The 27,628-nt window shown below is 47.2% G+C and overlaps 2 protein-coding genes across 2 annotated transcripts; both read right to left on the bottom strand.

The window, feature by feature from the left end:
* Positions 1–1,493: 1,493 nt before the first annotated feature.
* Positions 1,494–12,359, bottom strand: SMIM13 (small integral membrane protein 13). Its single transcript, XM_078593293.1, has 4 exons — positions 12,147–12,359; positions 6,524–6,605; positions 5,421–5,525; positions 1,494–3,459 (listed from the first exon to the last, which is right to left on the bottom strand). Exons 3-4 carry the CDS (start codon positions 5,518–5,520, stop codon positions 3,257–3,259), a joined length of 303 nt encoding a protein of 100 aa, XP_078449419.1. The 5' UTR covers positions 5,521–5,525; positions 6,524–6,605; positions 12,147–12,359; the 3' UTR covers positions 1,494–3,256.
* A 3,158-nt stretch (positions 12,360–15,517) lies between these two features.
* On the bottom strand, positions 15,518–24,402 carry PRDX3 (peroxiredoxin 3). The gene is made up of 7 exons (XM_078593291.1): positions 24,197–24,402; positions 23,494–23,572; positions 20,766–20,907; positions 19,858–19,993; positions 18,446–18,549; positions 16,668–16,833; positions 15,518–15,910 (listed from the first exon to the last, which is right to left on the bottom strand). The coding sequence occupies exons 1-7, from the start codon at positions 24,260–24,262 to the stop codon at positions 15,860–15,862; spliced, it is 744 nt and encodes a 247-aa protein (XP_078449417.1). The 5' UTR covers positions 24,263–24,402; the 3' UTR covers positions 15,518–15,859.
* Between the last annotated feature and the right edge of the window lie 3,226 nt (positions 24,403–27,628).

Raw genomic sequence — 27,628 nt, 5'->3', positions numbered from 1 at the left:
ATACATATACACGGTTGACTATATATTGCCATTAGCTTCGTTTATCAACAAACACGGAAGGCCACTTGCTTGAGAACACAGCCTCTTGCTGGGGCCACCGCTCGCGGTCACGCACACACGGGGCCAAGAGCGCCGCGACCCCGCGTGCTCTGGAGGGGCCGTAGGGCCCCCTGGCGTGGACGCGGTGCTGCTGTGGCCCCGGGCTTCGATGGCAGTCAGTCCCACCGCCTTGTTCGGCTTGTGTCAAGGCCGTGTGACGCAGACAGAACGTCATCATATCGCGGTTATACAGGTAGGAACGACAGGTTCCACACTGCCCACCAGGGATTATTTGTCTGTCGTGCACGAATGCGCTGTCCAACCAAGTTCCTACCTGCCCACTCCGAAGGAACGTGTTTACAGCTGCGGTAAAATCGTGGCATTCGCTGGATTCGAACCGTGAACCTCTGCAACAAGCGGTGAACGTGCTAGCACCAGGCCACGGGGGGGGGGGGGTGCACTACATAGTGCTGCACATGCCATGGTATCTTTATCCGGACATGGCTATTTTGCATTCTAATACCATGTATGCTATTACTGGCCTTGCATCAATAATCATGAATTGTGCTCCACTGCAGGCGAAGGGGGGGGGCACACGCTCTTGGTGGTGATTGTCAAGGCTCATGGCAAAGAGAAACCTGCCCAACGATCACTTTTAATAATGTGTTCTTCCTCCAAGAGGAGATTCAGTTATTGGAAAAAATCACCTGGTGAAAATCTGAGCACAAATCCAAGATACCGATAAATGCATGACGATAGAACGGACAATCAATCGAGATATGCCACTGGTTTGCAACCGGCATGGCAGTAGTTGTATATTAAGAGATTGAGAGGCCCAAGACTTAAACCTTGTGGAACTCCATCGCGGTGGCCAATACACCACGCAGTGGGATCCATTTTGGTAGCTCTCAATGGGTTGCACGATCCACCAGAAAGTTCTGGCCAACATGAGCCGGAACTAACCCTGCAATGGCCAAGCATGTTTCTTTTTTATGAGATAAGCTACTTTATGCAACTAGAGCCTGTTTCTTGCATAACACTGTTTTTATCCTGTTCTTCTACAATGTACTGCGTATTAAAAACGTTCGAGGGGGTGCTTTTATAAACTGGATAAACATTAAATCATAGTTGCTACAGATTAATACATTACAAGCGCCATATTGGTTATTTTAAAGTTATTACTGCACGTAATTCTTTTCAATGTAAGAATTCTTCGTCGCAGATTTCTCATTTGCCATCAGCCGTAAAAACAAACTGCTGTGTGCTTATGGACGTTTGGTCCGGGTTTTGTCTCCAGACATTTTAAGGAGACACGAGGTTGCTCTGAGGATTACAGCTCCGCTCAAGCATGGTTTTGAAATGCCGGGGACACACGGCTCTGTCAGGAGATGGCCCTCCATGAATTAAACCTGCTGCCGAAGGTACGCACAGACAAACCATTCATTGTGCACAAATCAGGAGAACGCCAAATGTTTTGTCAAAGCCACAGCTATGTACATTCGTATCCATGACTTTGAAAATGCACATCTGAACATCATGTACTGTTTCTTCACTTTGGAACTCATTCTCATTTTACAAGTATCTTAACAGCTGCAACAATGTTAAGGCTACCAGTTAGCCAAGTAGTTCATATTACACGTAGGGTTAATACATAAATATTGTGCAACTTGAGGTAATTATATCACAGCCTGAGTGTTCAATCAATTGCTAGGTTTGCAGCTTTTCCTTTACTGTAGATGCACATGATCCTCCAGTAATCCAACAAAGTTTATAGCCATGTAAATAGGTTGCCAAGTAAATTATTTAACCATGAGTGGTTCTCAACTCCAGTCCTATGGACCCAAAAATCACTAAATATCCCCATTTCAACCAACCATTGAAATGCAAATACAGTATAGGTAATGTATCAATTGGGTGTGCGTGACGAACAATATACAGTACCGTATATCCTGTACATTTGTTAAGAGCCACAGTAGCTTAAACATGTGTATCACAGTTGAGTCGTGATGGCAATTTGGACAGGCTGTTTTGACACACGACACTTGGCTGACGTTATTTTGTGCAGTGGGATTTCCCCACATGGGAACCATTCGCAGAGCGCCCCACCCCACTGACCCAAGCGTCCGCGAGGTTTGATTAAACACGCGGATACGACCGTGCAATGAGCTGGAGTACAGGCTATGGTAAAAAAAAAATCAAGTACATTTGCATACCACAGTACAATGAATTGTGTTCACGTTAGCTCAGGATGAATCTAGGTACAAGGACATCACCTTGTGATAAAATCCTGTTAAGATTTATGCTCAACTTCCAAGTCCTTTTTTATATAGATTCAAGACAATAACTTAAAACACTGATTAAAAAAGAACTAAGGCATTTTCATTGAACAAGCAAATACAGTGGAAGAAAATACAAATGGATCAAGGCATGGATATCGGCAACGTACGATTGATCTGGATCTAACGCTGGCCATACATTGAGACAACTTGGTATTATTGTTTTTCATACAAAGATAGGCAAACAGGAAAGTAAATGTTAATTTTGCCTGGTTCACTTTTCATTGCTTGAGACTCCTTTTGGCAGTTATCCCACATCTTAGCAACAAGGTGCGAATTATGTCCTCGCCTCATCCCCTCATGATTAATTGTTGAACTTTGCTTGCGCTTCAGGCTCCACCAAAACTTGGGAGTGAAATTGGGCACAAAAAACTGGGTCGCATGTTGCACTTGCCCGACTGAATTAGTACACGATTGCCGAATCACGATTTAAAAACCTTTTACAGTTTGCTTACACGTATAATAAATATATTAAGAAACCTTAATATATTTATTACATAGCTAAATATTAAAAATATATTTTTTTCAAATATCTCGCTATGCAATTCAGCTGGAAACAATTTTTTACAAAAGCAGTCTGCTTGTAATTCACCAAATTAAATAAGTGTCATATTTGTCAGGGTGTCTCATAATGAAAGTGAATACTGCGCAGAAGAGGCGATTTATGGCAGGAAATTTTTTAGTGGCTTACAAAACGAGCCACTTTGACCTTATTGCCCCTAATGTGCGGCCGACTTAAGCAAGGTAGGCACCATGAATATGCATAATATGAAACAGATTGTTGTACATTCTGTGTTCAAGGTTTTGCACACGTTGTTACAGTACTTGAGCAGCTTGATATATGCACGGTATGATGTGGTGCTGTGAAGACCCCGACGTTATTAATAGCCCTGGCTGTACGTGCTGTGCATGGGAGGAGCAGCGCTGTGTTCGAAGCTGACTCTGTGTCGAGCTTTCGCGTGTGCAGTCGGGCTATCCTCGGCGGGCGCACGCAGCTTGGCTTGCGTCTGCGCCTGCGTCTCTCCCACAATCTCGCGCAGGAACTTGAACTTGGAGAGGAAAAGTTTCCACACCACATACCACCCTAAGTGAGACAACATGGAGACGTAGAAAGATACGTTTACTGACACATTCATACACGAATTTCCACCAAAACACACGCACACAACAATGTACATGCACTTGCTTAGTTAGACCATAACATCAACAGTACACACTAAACACCAAACCACGGATATGGTAGCCAATAAATATCTCCAATACTAATGAAAAAAGCACAGATGTATACAGATACTCTGCAAATATAAACATGACAATGATATCCTGACTACATGTACATGAAGGACCATTCAGGTAAACTTCGGTAGAAGCCAAACATTTACATCAAAAGCATTCAACTAAAAACTGTACAGAACCCAAGTACAGAATCCATGTTCTCCCCGTGGTCACGTGGATTTTTTTCTCTGGGTCCTCCGGTTTTCCCCTCCACATTTAGAAACATGCATTGATATTATTTAGATTTTGCTGCTATAAATGTCCAAATGGTAAGCCACTTTGTTGAGGTATCATTTGTGGCCAGATCGCTTCTGAAAAATAAGTTAATACCTCAGTGGGATTTGCCTGGTAGGATAAGGATGATTTAGTTTTATTTGTATGTGTGTTTGGGTAATTTTACCTTTCTTGTACTGTGCACTACTATCATGTTTTTGTATTGTTTGTTGTTGTAATGTTCTTACTTGCCTCTACTGGACATCTGTGAAAATGTATAGCTCATCGGATTCCTCCAGTATCAATATTTTGATTTTGATATTGAGATAATATAATACATCGTGTCTAGATGCCACTTTATACCCGTATAACCATGTTTCTCAAACTTTGAGGTCCGAATTTTGGCCAGTAATCAATAAAAGTGCCAAGGCTACAATGTCCCTTCCCTCGCCCCTTTACCACGATATTCGGGTGCATAAAAGGTTCCGAGTTTAAAGTTTGATAACCCCTCATTGAGCCTAAAATACCGACTATAATCACCCAGGAATGTCTGTCCTTAATGCTCGTGACGTCACTCCACCATTGACCAGCCCTGCCCTGCTCATTAATATTCATGAGCAGGTGACGTCCTCAACATGGACACCCCCCCACACCTCCTCATTAATAATCATGAGTATGTGACGCCACTCCACATGGAGCAGCCTCCCCCCTCATTAATAATCATGAGCAGGTGACGTCATCCAAATGGACACCCCCCCCATTCATAATAATTATCGGCTGATGTCACTCCACATGGGGGGCCGAGGTGCCTCCTCCCCCCTCCTCGACATCAACTTCCAACCCTCACTACAAAGGCAGAACCCTCACGTCACGTGAGTTTCAGATTTACTGAAATACACCCGTCCTTTGACGGGCAAAAGGCTAGTAGTGAAAGAATTACAAAAACATTACTTAAATATAAAACAAATGTTGTATAGATGTAGAACCTTATTCCCATTTATTTTGAGTTGTACATATCATCGTTGTTCCAAAAACAATACCTATATGAAATGTACAATAAAAAATATAATTTTCTTGTATGCTGGAGTCTATTTAGGTATTTGGGATGTTGCCATGTGATGTGTTGTTGCCACAATAGGCAATAATACACAAACAAAAAAGCTAAAGTGATTTGAGCATTGTAGCAGGCTTATCTGCTGTTTACAGCTCTGAAGCAATGGTAGAAATTCCACATTCCTATGGAGGGCAAGCGTTCATACATATGTATATCGAACTTCTTTCGAAAAATACGTAGCCAACCGTGCTAATCAGAGGTATGGGGGAAGGACAACAAACTAAACACGTGCGACAACCACTGTTAACTTCGCCACAACGTGGTACCCACTTTATCAACCCCCAGAGGGATGATTGGCTGAGTACACCGCCCACCAGGATTTAAATTCTCAACTCTCTGACTGCGAGCCACTCGATCTACCTGGCCATGAAAACACGTTCCCAACAAATGCTAAACAACTTACGTAAAAAAAAAATATTCCTTGTAAGGAATGAATCACGTACCGCACAGCATGAACGCAACAACACACGAGATGGTCAGCAACAGTGACAGCGCCACCAGCAGCCAGTCTTGCCACATCGCCACAGTGCTTGACACCTTCATGTGACCTTTCGTACACCGACAACCAAGGAGAGGCAAGCCCATCACCATGACATTATAACGTAATCGTGCCATCTTTCCAAACTTCACTTTTGTCTTTTTACTCTTAAAACAATGTTTGGTATGAATCTTGACTTAAAGCTTTCGTGACTGCAGGGATTCATATTCTTTGGGTTTTTCGGTAAAGCCACGTAAATAGAAAAAATAATTAAAATAATAACAAAATCACGACGTTTCGATCACTTCAGGGATAGGGTCATTCCAGTCAATCTGTGGCAAGCAGTCGATTTCCAACTTTTGACAAATATTGGTACTGGGCGAAGAGCCCGGCGCCAGCTCAGGACGCTCTGGCGGGACTATGTCGCTCGGCTGGCGTGGGAACGCCTGGGAATTCCCCAGGAATAGCTGGAGTTCATCGCCAGGGAAAGGGAGGTCTGGACCGCCCAACTCAACATGCTGCCGCCGCGACCCTCACCAGGACAAGCGGATTGAGAAACTAACGAACGAATATTGGTAGTAATGAGATGATGATGCTATGCCGAGGCAGCCGTACTACTGCTTATTCCGACTCGTGCGACGTAGTTCTGTTCACTGAATCGCGTTATATCCAATTCGCATCCGTGTTACAAACTATGTGTTCCCCAATACATTAATCGCGTTAGATCAAATTCATGTCATGAAAACACGCGGCGTTATAGGAGAACAAACTGTACGCAGGTGAGCAAGCAACTGAGGTTGATTAACATTTAATACGTTTGGTCAACATTGGACGAGTTTATTTTTTTTAAGCAGCAACACCAGGCGTTACATCCTGCATTACACAGTGCAGATGTCACAGGGGCGTGGTGATGCCGTGCCACAGGTAAAAATGGCCCGTAGTGTCATACAATCCCAGAAAATCTTCTCAACCATTGTGTGTGGATGACAGTATTTCTACTTAAGCGTTCAGTAAAATGTGAAAAACCAAAAATAGCACAACAATGTACAATACGCAAAGCTAACTTACCTTTTCAAAATTACAATTCGTACGGCAAGCGGTGACAGGACGCAGCTTAGGCAGCCAGAGGTTCCAGTCGCAAGTGTTTTACCTTCAACAATAAAAAAACAAAGATTATTCATAGATTTGACACCTACCTCTGTCTACGCATGTTGTGTGTAGGTGTCAATTTGCACACTGGACTTGCAATCCAGAGGGCCCAGGTTTGATCTCCAAGCATGGGAGTTGCAACAACAGTCAAAGTCTCTTGAATCCACACACCTCTGTCCATACAATCTATCTATATATAAAAGGGAAATTTGTGAATATGTGTGTCTGTTCTAAATGTTTAGCATACTTCCCGACATGCAACAAACTTGAAATTTGGCATGTGGGTAGTTTCCAGACTATACACAATGCAAAAAGTATAAATTAGAATATTTTTTTGTATTTTGGGGGGGGGGGGGGGGAAATGACCATTAAGTGTGTGGCGTCAACCCGCATACAGGACTGGCGATAATCGATATCTGGTGAGCGTTTGTGGTATCCATTAAACGGGAATAGGCCGTATCCAAAGAAATCCACAACCTTCAAGTTCTTTGCGCGATTTCAAGAATTGAATCTTGGCGCGCGAGCGTAAGTTTTTTTTCCACCGCGCGTTGGGTTTTATTTGAATTATAATTAATGAGGTAATGATAAAAGTTTTCTTTTCATTTGTTTGTTATGTTTTTAAGCTTTGAGAAGTTTTTTTAAAATCTATTTTTCCCCCGGGCACTTCCCGCTTATAGTATACTAGCATAAGTACCCGGCGTTGCCCGGGTGAAAAATATATTTCTTAAACAGGACCCTGTGGGGTGGGCTGGTAGGAATAATACTTAGTACCGGTACAGGGATATCGACCGGGTATAGAGGAGTTAAAGAAAAAATTACTGTATTCTAGTGTAACGTTAATTAAAAGTGTTTGTTTTGACAAGAAACGCTGTGAGATTTAAAGACTCGTAGTCTTTCATTTCCAAACGATCACATCTGAGATTAATTGACCTTAGATGGGGAAACTCGAATGCATTTACTAGTATAAAGGTGAAATAAAATAGAGGGAATAAACGGCACCTTGGTGCATTTTATGTCGTCTACATAGAGTTGAATAAACGGGCGTTTGGCATATTCATATAACAGTACTACATTGAGCAGTGTTTGTTTGGCACTTCGAGTTTTTATTCGCGCGCACGACATGGATACCGAAAACAACCACGACTTTGAAGACCCCAATGGTTGTCTGGACGCCCATGTTGAAAAGATGCTTGCTGAAACAGAGACCGTATTTGCTGCTGGAACCCTTTACAAACTCGCAGTGAAAAGCGTCGTTTCCATGGACCCAGAACCAACCGCAGTTGGTGCTGCTATAACGGTAGCATCGCCACCAAACATGCAGCCAGCAGCTAAATAATCAAAGATTGCAGCACAAGTAGAAATACTTGCGTGTGAATACGATGTAGTGAACACGACAGAGATGTAGTGAACACGGCAGAGATGTGGTGAACACGGCAGAGATGTGGTGAACACGGCAGAGATGTGGTGAACACGGCAGAGATGTGGTGAACACGGCAGAGATGTAGTGAACACAACAGAGATGTAGAGATGATAGTGAACACGACAGAGATATAGTGAACACGACAGAGATGTAGAGATGATAGTGAACACGGCAGAGATGTAGTGAATACAGCAGATGTAGTGAACACGGCAGAGATGTAGTGAACACGGCAGAGATGTAGTGAACACGGCAGAGATGTGGTGAACACGGCAGAGATGTGGTGAACACGGCAGAGATGTGGTGAACACGGCAGAGATGTAGTGAACACGACAGAGATGTAGAGATGATAGTGAACACGACAGAGATATAGTGAACACGACAGAGATGTAGAAATGATAGTGAACACGACAGAGATGTAGTGAACACGACAGAGATGTAGAGATGATAGTGAACACGGCAGAGATGTAGTGAACACAGCAGATGTAGTGAACACGACAGAGATGTAGTGAACACGGTAGAACTATAAGCGAGTGAATAGCAGCAGCGACGAGGCCTCTCGCTGCCTCTGCTCTGCCGCTGCCGGGCTGCAGATTCAGCCGAGTCAGGCACCACTGCCAATATGCACAACAACAACAATAAACGTGCTGCGTTTCATCTCTGTGTTAATAAGCCTGCCGCACTAGGCCTCGCGCCGTGCTTTTCGTGCACAAATAAGGCGATTAAATGTATCTCGTCTCTGTGTTAATAAATGTTTCTTGTCTCTGTGTTATAAAAACGTGCTGCGTTTCAGTAAAGTAAATTTTTTTTAAATAAACGTGCTGCGTTTCATCTCTGTGTTAATAAGCCTGCCGCACTAGGCCTCGCGAAGCCTGCCGCACTAGGCCTCGCGCCGTGCTTTTCGTGCACAAATAAGGCGATTAAATGTATCTCGTCTCTGTGTTAATAAATGTTTCTTGTCTCTGTGTTAAAAAAACGTGCTGCGTTTCAGTAAAGTAATTTTTTAAATAAACGTGCTGCGTTTCAGTAAAGTAATTTTGAAGCGAAGTTTAAAGTTTTGCCGTGATGCGCCGGAAGCGACGGCCATCATGTTTCATTCACAGATCGCAGGGGGAGCGGGCGGCCATCTTGTCGGACAGGGTCATGCCAAGTGTTTGCAGTAGGGGGCGATGTTGATACACGGACGGACAGACGGACAAACGCGGACGGACGGACAAACGCGGCGAGGGCATTAATCTATTGGTGGTCTGGTCCACTTCGTTCCTACCAGTATAACCTTACATATATACACAGATGGGCTGCTACCCCTGCCCCCCCCCCCCAGCCACGATCTCCTGGGCCGCTGTGCAGTAATATGTACGGCCTATAGTGTGGTGGGGTGTCGAGGCCTAGTACCGTGCAGAGCCTCCGGCCTCGCCTAAATTGCCCACTCGGCTGAGGCTGGGTACAGGGGCCGTTACCCCCCCCCCCCCCGCGCTACAATAATATTGTCTAATCGCTATAATTTTATTATCTACCGACCCTATAATAGTAATTGCACACATTGTGGTGGGGGGGGGGGAGTGAAGAGGACGTGAAACTTTGATGAATTTACCTCAGAGTCGTGTGGTGGGTGTCGAGGCCTAGTACCGTGCAGAGCCTCCGGCCTCGCCTAAATTGCCCAACCGGCTGAGACTGGGTACGGGTGCCGTTCCCCCCCCCCCCCCGCGCTACAATAATACTGTGTAATCGCTATAATTTTATTATCTACCGACCCTATAATAGTAATTGCACACATCGGGGTGGGAGGGGAGTGAAGAGGACGTGAAACTTTGATGAATTTACCTCAGTCGCGTGTTAATGCGTGCGTATATTTTTTACGGGAATTAAAAATGGCGTCCACCCCGCAGCGAACGTGTCGCTACCCGTTGCCAGGGACAACCGCCGTGGAAAACCAAACGGACCAATCGTGTCTCGCAAATCCCTCACATTTCGTCCAATGAAACTGTGTATGGTCCGGCGACACACAGACAGACACACACACAGACACACACACAGACAGACAGACTTGCGATTTTATATATATAGATAAATGGGTACACCAAAGTTAGTCGTGTAGTGGGGTATGGGTTACTCCCACTTCTTTCAAGATATCTGTCCATTGGAGAAGAGTAGACCAAAATACTTTAGAGGGGCTACACCTTCACATTTTGAATTTGCTAAAACGATAAGGTTACTGAAACTAATATTAATACAACCAAAGCCATGGGAAGCAGTATATTATGTCCATTCAAAATATATCTGTACAATTATATTCCTACACAAAACTGCATATGCAAAAAACAATAACTTTGTGACAGTAAAACCAGTTTTCCGTGATGAATTGCAGGGACCCTGTTATTTGTACACATTTGTGGTTTACAGGGATTTTCTTACCATTATACTGTACAGAGACTCCTCTACTTACGAACGAGATAGGTTCCAGTGTACTGTTCGTAAGTCCAACTTTCCTCCGCTCGATTCCTGAAATGCTGTACGGCATGTACACTAAACACGGAGAATGGCCTTAAAGTGGTATAATCTCTCTGCAGATGTAGATGCCACTGGTTCTTCACGTTCTGTAGATGTAGATGCCACCACCGCCATCTATTTCGCGGGCCGGTTGAACTTTCAACTCTCGGTCCAAACAGGCAACTGGACATACGGACAGATTTGTTCGTTTCTCTGAAAGTTCGTAAGTCTCTGTACTAGGCCGGCACGGCACACGAGGGGGTGAGAGTGGCCAACACCGTGCCAGGCCACCTTTGTCTCCCCAATTCTGACGCTTCCACATTGCACCAGGTACTCGTTTCTTTTCTTGGCTGAGTTGACCTCGAGGGATCAGTTCAGATATACACCACCGATGTTGGCAGTGATACCACAGCGGACGTTCAGGATCCCGTGACGCCACGTTCATAAAAAAAACCCCATCTCGTCCACAATGGGATATATTTATCCCATTAGTGTCAGCACCCGGGCGACGTTTTGGACAGCAGAGGGCAGTACAAGTAAAACATGTTTGTACTGTACACGTACGTACTGTAACCTCCATGCTCCCACGTCTAAAATCGCCACCAACACGCAGCGGACCAGGCGTGGTGAAGTGTCGTCAAATATCCCCCCACCACTCAGCAGTGCTGTCAATCAATCAGTGGATTCGTCCAGTCAAGGTGCCGAAGCCTGGTGTCATTAATTATAACCGAGACTCGATCCACCGGTGGTTAAACTACAGGATGACAGCTCCTGTGTTGTTGATGGTCTCAGATGGCCATCAAATGAATACGAGAGTATTAATACTGGAGGAATCCGATGAGCTATAAAGGTATTTGCTCAGAGATCTCCAGTAGGAGTGGGTAAGCACGTTATACTTGTTAAAAACAATTCGCAAGACATGTCAGCCATGAGAACTCCCACGTTGTTGTTTCTGCTGTACATTCGAAGCAGTGTGACCTTAGCGGCGTTCCTATTATTGGTGAGGAGTTATTAAGAGGTCGGAATTTAACACATCCCAGAGACACCCAAAAGCAACAACCACATAACCGTGCAGGTTGCCGATGATACATTACATTGATTCTAGAGTTCTGCTCTGCTTTGGGAACGTTGGTTTAGTCGACTGCGGAGTGAACCTGGTGATCCGAGTTGTCGTCCCAATCAGGGCTAACGTTAGTGGCAGTAATATGTGAACCGGTCCTGGGCCTCCACTCCCTTCACTCTCCCACACAGTGGCCAGCGTGAAGCATGAGGAGTTGATGAGAGAACAATGGGGGGTGAGAGGAGAGAGTGGGAACAGGAGAGAGGGGTGAGGGGCAGGGAGGAGTGGAGAATAGAACACGGAGCGTGGGTAAAGCTGAAGACGATGAGAGTGGTGAGAGTAAGATGAGGAGAGAGGCGGCTGCCAGGAGAGAGGACGAGAAAGTGGAGACAGTGGAGAAGAGGAGGTAGTGGAGTAGAGAGAACGAGGGAGGAGTGGAAGAGAGAGGACGTAAGAGGAGAGGGTGGAGGAGAGTTGACATGAGAGGGTGGAGGAGATAGTGGAGTAGGGAGAACGAGAGAGGAGGAGGAGACGAGGGTGTCGGAGTGGATGGTAGCGAGCGGCACCGCACGTACCGCGCGCGCGCTTCACATCTTCACATCATCACGGCGGCTCCTCTTTCTCGGGGGAAAACAAAGAAAACCATCGCTGTCGACGGCGAACCAAACAACAGCAGCAGCAGTAGCGGCCCCGCGGAGTCGGGAGGCACGAGGGAGCCGTGTGAGCCCGGGAGGTTGTTGAGCGATGAGCGCGACGCGCACTCGGCGAGAGAGGCCGCAGAGGAGTGCGGGGTGACCCCGGCGGGGGGCGTGGCTCGCGGGGGTCACCGAGTTGCGGCCACGCCCAGCGCCTCGATCCGCGAACCGGTTACCGGTCTCTAATCGGTTACCGGTTTATAATGGGTTACCGGTCTCTACTCGGTTGCCAGTCTCGATTTGGTTACCGGTTTTTAATCGGTTACCGGTCTCTAATCAGTACCGGTCTCGATTTGGTTACCGGTTTATAATCGGTTACCGGTTTATAATCGGTTATCGCAGTGTGAGTTTTTACAAGAGGGGGTGGGGGGGGGGCTCTTTCGCCGATAAGACTTCACCGGTGGGACGAGGGGTCCGCCACACATTTGAAACCATCGTGGGTTTGACACCAGCAGACCTGGAAAGTCAACTCCCTGTTAATGCCCTCCCTTATTACAGGCCAATTCAGACTGTATTTGTCACCCCGTGCCCTTATAAACCTCAACATTCATTCTACAAAGTCCCATCACAGGGGAGAAACACAAACAAATAGACAATAATTTAGTTTTGCCCGTATTGAAAGGGTTGTACGCCAAATGGACCTGCAAACTCAATTTCCCTGTACAAGAATACGGGGTAAACCGTATGGGTGACACCTATGGCAGCAGCACAATGGTGATGATGGTGGTGGTGGCTGTTCTCTCTTGTTGTTTATTGTCGGGGGGTGGCCTCCAGTGGCTCCCTTGCTGGCCTCGCAATGAAGAAACCTTGTGGCGTGGCCGGTTCGGGGGAAAGTCAGAGAACCCTGGTGACCGCTTTTCCGGCGAACGCACAAACCGCACGGGGGGCCCTATCACGACACGTGTCCTCGTTTCTCGGGCAAATACTGCGGGGTAGAGGCGCATCCCTGCAATTACTTGCCCTCGCCACTGTTGGCGGAAGGGTAGTCCACTCGAGGGAGCTCTTGAGCAGAGGTTTCTCAACATTATTTGGCTACTGTACCCCTTGTTGAATTTTGTTCCAACCGAATAGTACCCAACATGATTCTGAGAAATAAATGTATGAATAATAAACATCAACATTTTAACCAATTGTCCTTTTTGTGAGGTTATCCGAACGACCTGGTAACTGCAAGCGACTAAAAACAATTCACCGGACGCTCTGCATGCGCGAGGTCATTTGTTCGTGTTCGCCGGTTACTCTTGCAAACCACATTGTTTAGAACGGTCTCATATATCGGATTTCAATTTGATAAGTTATCTAATATTGGTGTGGCGACGCCCAATCTAAATCCCTCCCCTCTCCCCACCCCCTTTGAAAACAGACTCTGCTCCACGCAGCTCTACTCCTGCCCACTCTTTCTCTGCCCTCCCATCCCTGACATCTTGGCGCAGTCAATCTTCCTTTCCCCCTTATGCCGAGCACTTCTTCTTCCTTCCTGCTGCTCATCTTTAGCCATGCCCTCCGTGTCCGTCATGGGGACTTCCATCGCGGGATCCCGTTCCTCTTGCTCTTTTTCCATACAGTACATGGATCTACATTGAGGCCTCCTTTGCCAGTACCAAAATATAATAATAAAAGGGGAGAAAAACCCTATTATATTTGGGTACTGGCAAAGGAGCCCTCATTACTCTGATGGTGCGTTGTCTTTGAGCTGTGCGCCTTTTCGTGTTATCTGGTCGAACACCGCATGAGACTAGACTCTAAGGAAGGCTGTCTCTGGTGTGGACCAATCAGTCAAGGACAATGCATATATTATCAGTTTTTTTTGTTTGCATTCTGACCGCAGGTATTGTGGTTAATGTAAACATGATTCCTTGTAAAAAGGTTTCAGTTTTGTTGCCAGAAAAAAGGGAAAAACCCCTATTATTAGTACATGTATGTTGAATTTCTGTAGAACCATATGTAGCCAACCGTGCTAATTGGAGGTCCTGGGGGCGACAACTAAACACAAAATCAGTTCTCAAGAAGTTCGTTTTCAATTTAGATTTCAAAGTGAATAGTGGCTTCCGAATATTGGAAGGAACGTACCAGACGGCCGCTGAATGTATCCTAATCGTAAAATGTAAGTTGTGTATTTATATCCTGCAAGTTGCACGTCTTTTCACTGACAAGGCAAAAAAAACATCACGTGTACTGTGTAGCTACGAGAGAAGAGCAAGCCGTGTGTGTGTTGAGTATGGTCTTTCGGGGTAGTGCCATTGCCTAGCGGGGTAGCACATTTTTGCAGCTTGTTTAAATTAAACCAATTACGTCGGACAAGTGTGAAATATCTACTATAATTAGCTTACTCGTCTTGGTCAGTATGTATGTGTGTGTGTGCCTGGTGGGGTATATGAGTTGAGTTCACAACAATTTCGTGCTTTATGTAAAGACCTACACCGTGCAGTTTCCCTCGCTCTATGCAGACTGGATTTATGCGATTTCGCGAAAACGCGGTTCACGTAATTTCTACCCAAGATTGGCTCTATGAGGTCGGACGTGGGACATTTCGTGTGCGCTGTGCGCGCTACTCGGCACGCAGCCGTCTCCTCGTGCGGTGCACCATTATTTTTGGAATGCATCTATTACCGCATAAATCAGTGTTCTTCACTAATTTTCTGAGGGAGGGGGGCACTTTTGCCGATAAGACATCATCAGTGTGAAGGCCGTCACACATTTGAAACCATGGGATTTGACAGCAGCACGATGATGGTGGGGGGGGGTGTTGTTTCACTATTTGTGTATTGTCAGGTGCCGCACTAAAGGTCATCAGTGACCCGCGGGCCTTGCAATGAAGTGGCATAAAGTGAAGGAAAACTGTAGATTCGTTTATATCGCTCATCTCTCTTCTGAATCAATCATCTTCTAGATCTCTATGGATTCCTACCGTACATCTATCACATGCCTCATATACATGTTGCATACATAGCTGTATTATTTCTCTAACATCACTTCATCTCGTCTTGCTAGCCCGTCTGTCTTCCTCTCATCTAACCACACCGCAATCTCATCTATCGCTATTTTATCATCTCACTACACCTGAGGCCAGTAATAAACTTTACAAGTAAACATCTATCGCATGCAACGTAGGTTAGTTATCCGGCATGTCCGTAACATGGCAGTCAATCAGGCGCTTTCAGTGATGTTTTGATGCCACTGCAAGTGGCTACTCTGCTTTCAAATGTTTCACGGCTTTTAACCACAACATACCATCGACAACACAAGCCACATTCATTCATCGTGTGCTTTATATCTCGTCAACCAAATTAAAGCAGAATTTTCCGTCATCTGTAATGGTGCACACATCGGTAAACAGAGACATTACGCTGATATTAAGTAAAGTTGCACAGATTGGTAATTTGCAATGTTGTCAACCTGATGAATTCAACTGCTATGTTCAGGTCGTGTTTAATAAAGCACGTATTTGTATCAAAATACATTTATTTGATTCGAAGACACTTTGAGTCGAGAAGCGCTAAAGACTGAATACCAAAGGTAGTTCAGTTCAAGCTGTAACAATATTAACGTCTTGCTATAGACGATGAGAACCTCTACATTCCAGTTTCAATTCTTCAGTTCACTTTTTCAAAGTACTCCAGTGAGTCTTGAGGGTTTGGCTTGATCTGAAACACACACACACGTGGATTTTTAGGGCAATACTTCCTTCCAAAGTTATCTGTATATTATATAGCTGAACCCGGTAAAAAATATACTTTTATTTTATTATTATTATTGTATGTTATCTTACACCTGAGTAGTATGGTGATCGATAGGGTAATCATCACAACATATACATTACTGTAAATATTTGTGTGTCTAATATGTGAAACGCATAAGGCCCTCTTTACAATGTAACAAAACGCTGAAAAATATACATTTAGATGTAGCCTTCTCATGAATGCGCTTACACGAAAGTTAATTTGATGCAATGAAGTCTTCTTAGGCTACACAATTCCATTCTATGTTGCTGTGGAGTATTATGAGTATAAGCAAATAACAGAACTTCGTTCTGTATCTGCACATGCATGCAAATGTGTTTTAGTCTGTCAGTCAATTGGCTTTCCAGACCAATGTCCAGCAGCATTTGTTTAATCAAGCAAACTCTGGTCTGGTTTCACCCTTCTGGGTCTCAGAGTGAGGCTTGTTGCCGAATAAAATTGGTCTGGGAAAAAAGCCAATGGATAATATTGGTCTCGAAAGTCAATTGCCCGATGGACAAACTAATACTTTGTATTTGTGTTTTGGAGGATACATCAGAATTGAATCAGAATATTCTTTTGTACTGGAGGAATCCGATGAGCTATAAAGCTCTTTTTACTGCATATGTCAAAATGTACCTCTGGTATTCCAGCGATAACGTCCGCGAGTGTGCGTTTTTACCGTTGGAGCTTCGGGAGTCCAGTTGGCCGGGCACACCTCCCCGTGCTCCTCCACAAACTGGAAGGCCTTGACGAGACGCAAGGTCTCCTCCACGGAGCGGCCAACGGGCAAGTCATTGACGCTCGCGTGCCGCACGACGCCGTTGGGGTCGATGAGGAACAGGCCCCTGCGCGGGGTGACCGGCGACACGGCGACCACGGCAGTCAACACGGCACCGCCGTAGCTCCGCGCTCGCAGAGGCGACCCTCGCATTTGTGGCAAGCTTGCCACAAATTAACCGCAATACCGTGCTGATCTCGTCAAGGAGCATAAACCATCAAATGAAGTCCGGTCATCCTCACAGCAGCAGCAGCAGCTTTTGGCTGGCTGTCGAACAGAGACGGTCACCGCATCGTGCGCTTTCAGATATGCTTTTGCGGCCGTCTGTAACTTATGTGTATATATTGAACTTCTTTCACACCCTAAGTAGCCAACCGTGTTAATTGGAGGTGCGGAAGGACAAAAAACTAAAAAAAGCTGTTCAAAAGAAATGAGTTTAACACTCTTCCGTCCGATATTAAGAAGCCACTGGAGCTATGTACTTTGAAATCTAAATTAAAAACAAATTTCCGTAGAGCTGCTTTTTGTGTTTAGTTTGTTGTCCTTACCCCGCACCTCTGATTATCACGGTTGGCAGTTCAACACACATACATATATCGTGCATGGCCATTAGTGGCTGTCAACAGTGTACCGCATCCACGCACAACCCCCACCATGTGTGTCAATGCAGCAGGCCTGGGTGGGGTCGATTGCACTTGAAATTGCACAAGTCAAAATAAATTGAAACCACAATTTCAGATGACAACGCTGTTGTGATCGTCGAGTATAATGTCGCATATCCAACTTGCTATGCACTGAGGTATAGGCAGATATATGAAAAGGTCGGATTTCAGAACATCTACGAGAAATTGTCGGTTACATCACACACAACAAATATGGCCCTGGGTGTGGGCGGATAATCAGACAGGGCAGATATGTGATGCAGCACTGTAATTATAGGGACTGGGCGCCACAAGACATGAAGCTATTTTCCTTTCAGTGGCCGAGCCCAGCGGTGCACATAACCACGAGCTCTGCCCTGGTGGCGTGCGTGCGCTGCCCGACCATATGTTCCTCCAGCTTGAAAAGACGTTGCCGGTAGGAGGCTGGTAAATTATCCCAGCGTGAAGTCTAAAATTAACGTTACAGACGATGGGCCTCATTTATTTAGCCCACCGAAGCAAGACGCTGGTAGAAGTGATGTGGAGCATAAACTAACGCCCCCTGCAGCTACGTGTATGACATTTAACGTTGACGAGCAGCAGGCTTGTCCTTTTGTTGGACAGTAATAATTGCCAACTTGATCATTTGTGATGTTGGATGACACCGTGGTCGGAGTGCTCAACTCCTAAATGGATGGGGTGTGCTTTTGCATTTGGAAGCTGGTTGTTAAGGATGCACTCATGTTTAGACCAAAGGCTGCTTCAGCTATATATGAAAACCATGACATTTAATACCAATTGCAATATTAACCAAAGTGCATTGTTCTGTACTTTATAGGCATAACCCTTTGCCTACACAAGTGGCGCTGGCACTTAAACCGATAATATTTATTTTGCAAGGTCAAATATACCGTGGCCGAGAGTGAATGGTGCTGCAGTGGCTACTACGTGGGCGGGAGAGGAAATGCCAAGGTAGACAGACGTGTTGTTGGTTCGGCAGGTAAACAGGCACAGGAGGCGGGCATGCGACATTCGTACCGGAGAGCCACGCCTGCTTCCTCGAGCAGCACGCCGTAGTCCTTTGAGATATTCTTGCTGAAGTCTGAGAGGAGAGGGATGTTCATGTGGCCTAAGCCACCAGCCTGGCAGAAGGATGGCACAAAGTGAGAAAGCCACCACACAATCGGGGGTTACACTCGTGCAATTGCTAATTCATTCATTTAATAAATCTACAAAGTACCATCATAAAACATAAACATCACGACTAAAAATCCTTGCAGGCAACACGATGTCCCTCTTGTCACTGAGAGTTTACAAATAATAGGTTTTCAATAGGGGGGGGGGGGCACAGTTTGAATCTAATGGGATCTGATCATGTGCCAAGTCCAATCGCAAGCAAAATCAAATTTGATCTGACCGAATGTGATCCACAAATTATGTTGATCCAGCCACTCGCCAGAAAGAAATTATATTTCCAAAATGTGTAGTCAATCAGCTTTCATGCGTGATACGGCATTCGACAGTGGATTAATAAAAAGCTGCATATTATTATACAAGTCGTGCAAGGCGATAACAAAACCTGAAGCTTCATTGTGAAATGTATAAGCAACTCTGCGCCAAGATGTACTGTACACATAGAACTAATACTTATTATGTGGCTCCAGTGGGGTTACCTCGTTAAACAAATATACGAGACAAGAATTGAATCTTCCCACGTGAAAATAATTTTCTGTCCATAAATCTAAGGGCCTTCCAAACTCTTTTTTTGAGCAGGATTTGTTTAAGATGGCAAACTCTGGACACAGATGGGACATTTTGGGTCTAATCAGCACACAACTGCTCCCGAGTTGGTAGATGTTATGCGCAAGAGGATTGCACATGTTTGTTCAAAAACAGGATGCGTCGTGAAAGTGGAATGTTCTTGCATATAACATATAGCAACCCACAAGCAGCTAACATGCCACAATCTGCTCATGAGACGTAGAAAGACACAAACTAAACTATAAACGAGAACACTATTTTAATTTTACCAGGTAAGACCCACTGAATTATATATCTCTTTTTCAGAAGCAACCTGGCCACAAATGATAGCTCAACGAAGTGGCTTATCATGTGGCCATTTATAGCAGCTAAATGCACTTTCTATATGTGGTGGGAAAAACCAGACGACCCGGAAAAAAAGTCCACACGACCACGGGGAGAGAGACGTGCAAACTCCAAATATACAGGCGTCAGGGTTGGGATCGAACCCACAACCTCCTGAATACCAGGCGAGGTAGTTAACATCTCGCCACCGTGCCGCCTACAAATAGTTAACACAGTTTTCCCACTTAAGCAAATGCTGCTATAAAACATCACTTTGAAAGACCGATACGCCGATGGGAAAAATTTTAAATAATGTGAAAAGCTTGAGCTCCTATCTCTTTATTATTTATACAGAAGTTGGGCACCTTGCGCGGGGTGTTGATCCAGGCCAAGTGGCTGAAGTGAGAGTCGACGGATACGCCCACAACCTGGCAGTTGATTTGGTGAAATTCGTTGGCCTTTTCGCTGAATGCGATGATCTCCGTGGGGCATACGAACGTGCTGCCGGGAAACAACTCTGTTAATGGACACGTAAAACTCAATCTACATCAGCAATGGTTCCAGACATACATTTCTGGATTTGCACGTTTCCCGAGAGCATATTGCAATGACGGGCATTTTGGAAATTCTCCAGTTTGCACCCAGGTTGTAGTTTTAAACAAAATCCCGACAATTATAAACAGATCCCGTTACTTTCTTTATTTCTACAACCGGGATGACTTTTTTTCTCCTCAATATTTACTGTATAATAATACGACAAATTAAGTGTTGTAAGCCCTTGTAAGCAATGGAAATGATGCACGTACATACATATGCAGTGTGAAAGCAGTTCAACATTCATACATATAGAAATAATTAGGAATTCTCACATATGTTATTATTCACCATTAATGTCAATATAAGAAATTACTAAGAACCATGCATGATATACGGTACATCGAAGCCAAATAAAAATAAACACCTCTAACAAGTCAACCCAAGAAATAGATGGAGCGATTGAAATGAAGACACGCGAAATCAGCTTGTGATCTCACGGTTGGCTACGCACGGTGCGAAAGAAGTTTAACATACATGATAATCTTGCCATTCATAGAAGACTAATAGTTAATGAGATTCTGACGCATATGTTAAGACAGCCCTCGACGTTATAGTGGTGTGGCTTGCGGCATAGCTTCACTCATTGAGCGGGTCACAATGATGTGCAAGGGCCGAGGGAAGGTGGGAGCTCCATCGCATGCGGTGCCTGGGGTCCGTGTGCTCTTGCTGCACTTACAAGTCGAGAGGGTAAAAGAAGAGGACCAGGTACTGCCCTTTGAAGTCATCGAGCGACAACACGCGGAACTTCCCATCGTCCACGGCTGTCCCCTTGAAGTGGGGTGCGGGTTTTGTCACAGCAGCAGCTCTGAGGTGGCAAGCTGCAGTGGTGGGGGTGAGGGCATTGTGGAAGATAAACAAGAGAGGGGATTATGGTGTCATGTGTTTACATAATGAGGTGAAAGACACGTCAGGTTTTGCAGCCAATGTTACAATTCGCAAATAATTTTGGGTTTGGCCACATAACGATCTGACCAAATCTGTATCAAACTAAATGTTGTATATTCTGTGATTGGTAATATTGGTTGAGGGTGTTGTTCTTCAACTCACGGGTGAGGTAAAACAATAATTGGGGCATTACACGCATGTACACCACCTGGTAATTCGTTTGTTTGGCTGCGTCGGGTGGTGGAGGGTTCTTAACGACACAAATTTGTTTAGATAATTACGTGGCCTAACCCAAAAAATGTATTATAACGAAAACTCATTTGGTGACTAAATTGACTTCAGGACAAGTCTACTGTCTTGATTTTTTGCAGAAATTTGCTCCTTTTAAAAATACAATGTTTGGATTGCCAAAGTGTCATTTAAAGCAGGGTTTAAGAGCATGAATAACTTCACGACTGCATTACACTTGTGTTAAACCCGGTGTTGCATAGCTTCAGCTGCTTACGAGCCAACCACAATTTCTGTAACCGAGAGCATTTCACAACAAAGCGTGCTTGCATTTACAAATCAACGGCCTCCAGCGCTGAACCGCGGCGCGTCACGTGGGCGTTAATGTGTCAAGCGAGGGGTGCCCAGACAAAAAGAGTCAACGGGTTTCCCGCGCTTTACGCGGTAGTAGATGCGTTCCAGAAAAAAAGAAAGAGGGCGCGCAAAGCGAAACCCCATGATACAGATGCCTGTCAAATAGCGCGTACAGTACACAATGTTGTCCCACGTCCAATCGCATAGCTACATACGAGTGAGTTCAAACCGTATACAGTTGCAAATTATAGGTAGAAATAGGTTAAGTAAGTTCAACTTCTTTCACACCGTGCATAGCCAACCGTGCAAATCTGAGGTGTATATACGCAAAATCGCACAAAGCGAGGGAAAGCTGAAACATTTGGGGTGGCGCTCATCGCCGTGGGCCGTCTTCGCTGAGACAGCCTTTGGGAATTCTCATGAGTGGCCCCTTTATCTACATAGGACAACTTTTGAGGTCCCACAACCCTGTTTTATGGACCCCAGAGAGATAACACTGTGTAACAAAAAAACATAGTTCCTGGGTAGTGTTATTTTCCAATTGCTTATGCCTCAAAAGTACAGAAAATGGCTATTATTCCCCACAAACTTTGCTTTTGTGAGCAGGACAGTGATATTTTGAAATGTACCTATTTTCAATGAGAAAAAGTGTGCATTTGTGTCATTCCTTCACGTAAAGTCCTGGTCATGTTACATTGTGTAATTATCCGCGTTGACAACCAACCGGTATTTGCGTATGTTGCGATACTAAACAGTGCCACCCAGATGTACATGTTTTTTCAAAGTGTAAAATAGTATCAATTCGGTCGTGTAATCCACAGCACTACTATGTAAGATTCATGAACCACGTCGGTCGGTGTTTTTCATTGCAAGGCCCGCGGGCCACTGGCAGTCCCTGGTGGCCTTTAGTGCGGCCGGACATGCGGCCCCCGACAAAACACCCCCCCATCATCATCGTGCTGCTGTCAAACCCCAATGGTTTCTAATGTGTGGCTGTCCTCACACTGATGATGTCTTAACGGTGAAAGTGGCCTCTTCTGAAAATTTGTGGCAAACGCCGGTGTAGGTAGTCTTAATAAACGTTCTGGCAATATATTGAAAGATAAACGAACTTAAAAAATAACTCTGCAATAACACTTTGCATGCCTATGCTGAGACATCATGCAGGCATTATTGACTTGCACTCCAGGAGAATGCACATCTGTAGAGGAGACACCTTGACCGGCCACTGTCTCCTTGCTCACACGAGGAATTTCCAGTCACTGCTGGAAATTCCACGTTCCCATGGAAGCCGTTTGCTCACGGCACACGCGCACAAACTGACCGACTTGCAACTTCGTGCATAACGAGGCATCGATTAATACCCATTGTCCAAGTTCACGACACCTCCATTGCGACCGAATCGCTTGGAGTTGTTGGCTTCGCGTGTTGAAACGGATTTCGCCGTGACCCTCGCAGCCGCTAGAGGCCGCTACATCCCACAGACGGCAGCGACCTCCAGCGGCTGAAGTCGTCAAGTGACGGCGTTGCGCAAGACGCAGAGAAGCGCGCCACTGCTGATCAACGCAACTGGACGGGCGGCATTCACAGCGGAGCTGAACCTCGATGACTGAGCGACATCGTCACATCAACCCACCCTGGGCTGTGACACGTGGTGGTGTGAGTGGGTGGTGTTGTGGTGGGTGGTGTTGTGGTGGGTGGTGTGATGGTGGGTGGTGTGATGGTGGGTGGTGTGATGGTGGGTGGGTGAGTGGTGGTGGGTAGTGGTGGTGTGATGGTGGTGGTGTGATATGGTATGATGGGTGGTGGGTAGTGGTGGGTAATGGTGGTGGTGGGTTGGTAGTGGTGGTGGTGGGTTGGTAGTGGTGGATAGTGGTGGTGGGTAGTGGTAGTGGTGGGTCATGGTGGTGGTATGGTGGTTGTGGTGTCTCCCCCACCCGTGCTGATCGCGGCGCGTGCCGCCCAGGGCGCTCCGCTCGGGCCGGGCCGCACTCCTCCCGTGACCGCCAACCTCGCCTGCAACAACACAGCGACACTCAGCAACAACTACAACACAGCGACACTCAGCACTCAGTAGTAGCAACAACACAGCAGCAACAACACAGCAGCAACATAGCAGCAACAACACAGCAGCAACAACAACACAGCGAGCACTCAGCAGCAACAACACAGCAACAACACAGCAGCAACAACAACACAGCAGCAACAGCACTCAGTCGTAGCAGCAACAGCAACACAGCGAGCACTGAGTAACAACACAGCAGCAGCACTCAGTAGCAGCAACAACAACACAGCGAGCACTCAGCAGCAACAACACAGCAGCAACAACAACACAGCAGCAACAGCACTCAGTCGTAGCAGCAACACAGCGAGCACTGAGTAACAACACAGCAGCAGCACTCAGTAGCAGCAGCAACAACAACACAGCGAGCAGTCAGCAGCACGCCGTGCTGTACGTGGAACTTCTTTCGCACCGTACGTAGCCAGCCGTGCTCATCTGAGGTGCGGCGGCGGCGGGGCCAGAGGGGGGTAGGGGGGCAACGAACTGGACACGCGACGAGCGCTCGGAGCGAAGCGAGGTTCCAGCCGAGCGCTCATTGCGCTGTTGTGGTCCGTCTGGTGGTGGTGGTGGCGGCTCACCGCGACTGCGCCACGCCGCAGCAGCTGCAGCGGCGATGCGAGTGACCTTGCCAGCATCGCGGCCATGGCTCTCCCTGTGCTGCTGGTGGAGGTGGTGGAGGTGTCGCAACAACGATGACGACAACAAAATGCGAAGCTGCCGCGGTGACGCCGCCGCCCCGTCAAGTCGCCAAGTCGGCACCCGTAGAGGCGGCGCGTGCTCGAGCGCCCTCTGGTGGGCGTGGGTGGGGTGGGGTGGGGGTGGGGTGGGGGTGGGGTGGGGGTGGGGTGGGGGTGGGGGTGGGGTGGGGGTGGAGTGGGGGTGGGGTGGGGGTGGAGTGGGGTGGGGGTGGGGGTGGAGTGGGGTGGGGGTGGGGTGGGGGTGGGGTGGGGGTGGGGTGGGGGTGGAGTGGGGGTGGGGTGGGGTGGGGGTGGGGTAGGGGTCGGAATGGGGGTGGGGTAGGGTGGGGTGGGGGTGGGGTGGGGGTGGGGTGGGGATGGAGTGGGGGTCGGGGTGGGGATGGGGTGGGGGTGGGGTGGGGGTCGCAATGGGGTGGGGGTCGGGGTGGAGTGGGGGTGGGGGTCGGGGTGGGGGTCGAGGTGGGGGTGGGGTGGGGGTCGGATGGGGTAGGGTGGGGTGGGGGTGGGGGTGGGGTGGGGATGGAGTGGGGGTCGGGGTGGGGATGGGGTGGGGGTGGGGTGGGGGTCGAAATGGGGTGGGGGTCGGGGTGGAGTGGGGGTGGGGGTCGGGGTGGGGTGGGGGTCGAGGTGGGGTGGGGGTGGGGTGGGGGTCGGGGTGGGGTGGGGGTGGGGGTGGGGATGGGGTGGGGGTGGGGTGGGGGTCGCAATGGGGTGGGGGTCGGGGTGGAGTGGGGGTGGGGGTCGGGGTGGGGTGGGGGTCGAGGTGGGGTGGGGGTGGGGTGGGGGTCGGATGGGGTAGGGTGGGGTGGGGGTGGGGTGGGGGTGGGGTGGGGATGGAGTGGGGGTCGGGGTGGGGATGGGGTGGGGGTGGGGTGGGGTGGGGGTCGCAATGGGGTGGGGGTCGGGGTGGAGTGGGGGTGGGGGTCGGGGTGGGGTGGGGGTCGAGGTGGGGTGGGGTGGGGGTCGGGGTGGGGTTGGGGTCGGGGTGGGGGTGGGGTGGGTGTCGAGGTGGGGGTAGGGGGTCAGGGTGAGGGTGGGGGTCGGGGTAGGGGGTGGGGGGTGCCACGCCGATGGAGCTCTTGGCCGAGCGCGTGTTCGCGCCTCGTAGCTCAATTGTCGCCTGCCGGATCTTGTGATCGCATCGCTGTCGATCGCCTTATCAGTGCCCCCCCCCCAAGACCGTAATTATGTAATATAGATTGGGAGAAACATATCCCCCCCAATATTCAAATATGCTCAAAATGCCCCCCCCCCCAATATATTGCTATAAAATAGATTTCTGTTTATATGATTGTGGTTATGGTTGTACTTTATTAATCCCTAATCTCTGCCATTACATACAATGAAACTAGAAAAAGTAAAAAATTCAAAACAGAGCAATGTAATTCAATAAACTATTAGACATTATTGTAAAAAATAAAGAAAAAGTCTATCCTATGTGTTAGTGAATTTTTTTTATATGTTAGGCAGGAAATGGCAGGAAATTCATTAAAAAATTTAGATTTTTTTTCTGGGGGGGGGGGGGGGGGACACCCACACCCCCTGGAAGATTTGATCCCCCCCAATGTTGACTCCATGGCTACGGTCTTGCCCCCCCTGCCTTATCACAGACCAATTCAGACCTTATTGGTCGCCCCGTTGCACCTCCTACATCTCAACGTTCATCCTGCTAAGTCCCATCACAAGGGAGAAACACAAACAAAAATACAAAAACATGTTTTTGCCCGTGTTGAAACGGCTGTACGCCGTATGGACCTGAAAACGTAATTACCCTGTACAAGAATCAACCAAATGGGTCAGTAGCGTCACGGAAAGTCATTGACTTACGAACACAATTAGTCCCTGGGGTCCGTTCGTAAGTCGAACGGTTCGTAGTTCGGAACACAACAATGTTCTGAAATGTTCTGAAATGTGTTACGGTTCAACAACAAAAAAGGGAAGCGTTGTTCAACTCATGAATAAAAAGAAACAGTGTAGATTTGCACCGTAACTAAAATAATGAATATTAAATTAAACAAAATAAAGTAACAAGAGAAAACAAATTCTGTTTGATCTTCACTTATCATGGGGCCTGATGCTGGCTTGCTTGTCAGAAGGGGGCCAATGAGTCACCACAATTGCACACACAGACACACACACAGACACACATGTGCACACGTGCGCACAAAGACAAAGATCCCCCGTATAGGCTAAACTGACGTAGGGACAAGTGCTGTTAGCGAGCACCTATGAAGGCCGACACAGCACACGAGTCGGTGAGTGGCCAGCACCACGCCCGGCCGCCTTTGTCTCCCCAGTGGCGATGTTTACACACCGCACCAGGTACTCATTTGAGGCTGAGTCGACTTATGGAAGGCCCAGGACCGGTTCAGATAATCGTCACCGGTGTTGACCGTGAGCGCTACGCTGCGCAATCTTAGCGCAGCGTAGCGCTAAACACAAACGCAAGCACTCAGCCCCAGCGCGAGGCCGACTCAAGACGGAGTGCCCCCTCCAGCGTTAAATGTTCGAGACCGTAACGACGTTGATGTGAGGAGGCCGTGCATGCTCGTGAAGCCTTACGTATTGAGGTGTGGGTGGTGAGCAAACTCTGGGCAGTCATTCACACTGTCACGTCGCAATGTCACAATGACACGGCACCCCCAACATTGCGTCTACAGTGTCAGATTCTGGCGAGCACTCATCTAAAGTCTATGTCTCTAGTGGCCTTGGAATACATTCCGTGTTGTTGCAATTCCCAGAAGAAAAAAACCCCTAATTTGTGCAGCATGCACTCTCCAAGCATTTGTGTCATGCTGACCAACTCGGGTTGAAAACTCCCAATGCATTAAAATGGGGTGGCACAATAATCCCACAGATGATCCAACAACTTCAGTATAAAGTCGTGTTGCTATTGGAGGCTTACGCGCGAGAAAACCAGTCGAATTGACCAAATCTTTGACGCAAAAAACCAGCGCCAAAAGTTTCCGCTTCGGCGTAACGGCAGATGACGTCATCGCACGCCGTGTGACATCACTTCGCCACGCGGCTCGGCACGTGAAACATTTGTTGTCGCCAATGAAGCACCTCGCGAGGCATCGCAGAGACCACGCCAAAGCGTCTCTCCAGCTGCTGTTATTGTGCCATCGGTGTTCGCGGGCGATGCCTTTTACATGGGACAACGTAAAACACCTTTCACCTGCACACTTGCTCATTTCGCAAACCTCGTCCATTTTGTTGCTTGCTACAGCTTTGTGGATAAGGAGCACCTCGACGTGCAGGCGCATAGGCCAGGGCCTTTTGGCGATTTGAATTCCACCAGTGCACCGGAAT

Source organism: Lampetra planeri, chromosome 4 (genome assembly GCF_965212315.1).
Source record: "Lampetra planeri chromosome 4, kcLamPlan1.2.h2, whole genome shotgun sequence".
NCBI classification, from domain to species: domain Eukaryota; kingdom Metazoa; phylum Chordata; class Hyperoartia; order Petromyzontiformes; family Petromyzontidae; genus Lampetra; species Lampetra planeri.
Note: the sequence above shows the minus strand (reverse complement) of the source record. Positions and strands in the feature narration are given on the sequence as shown.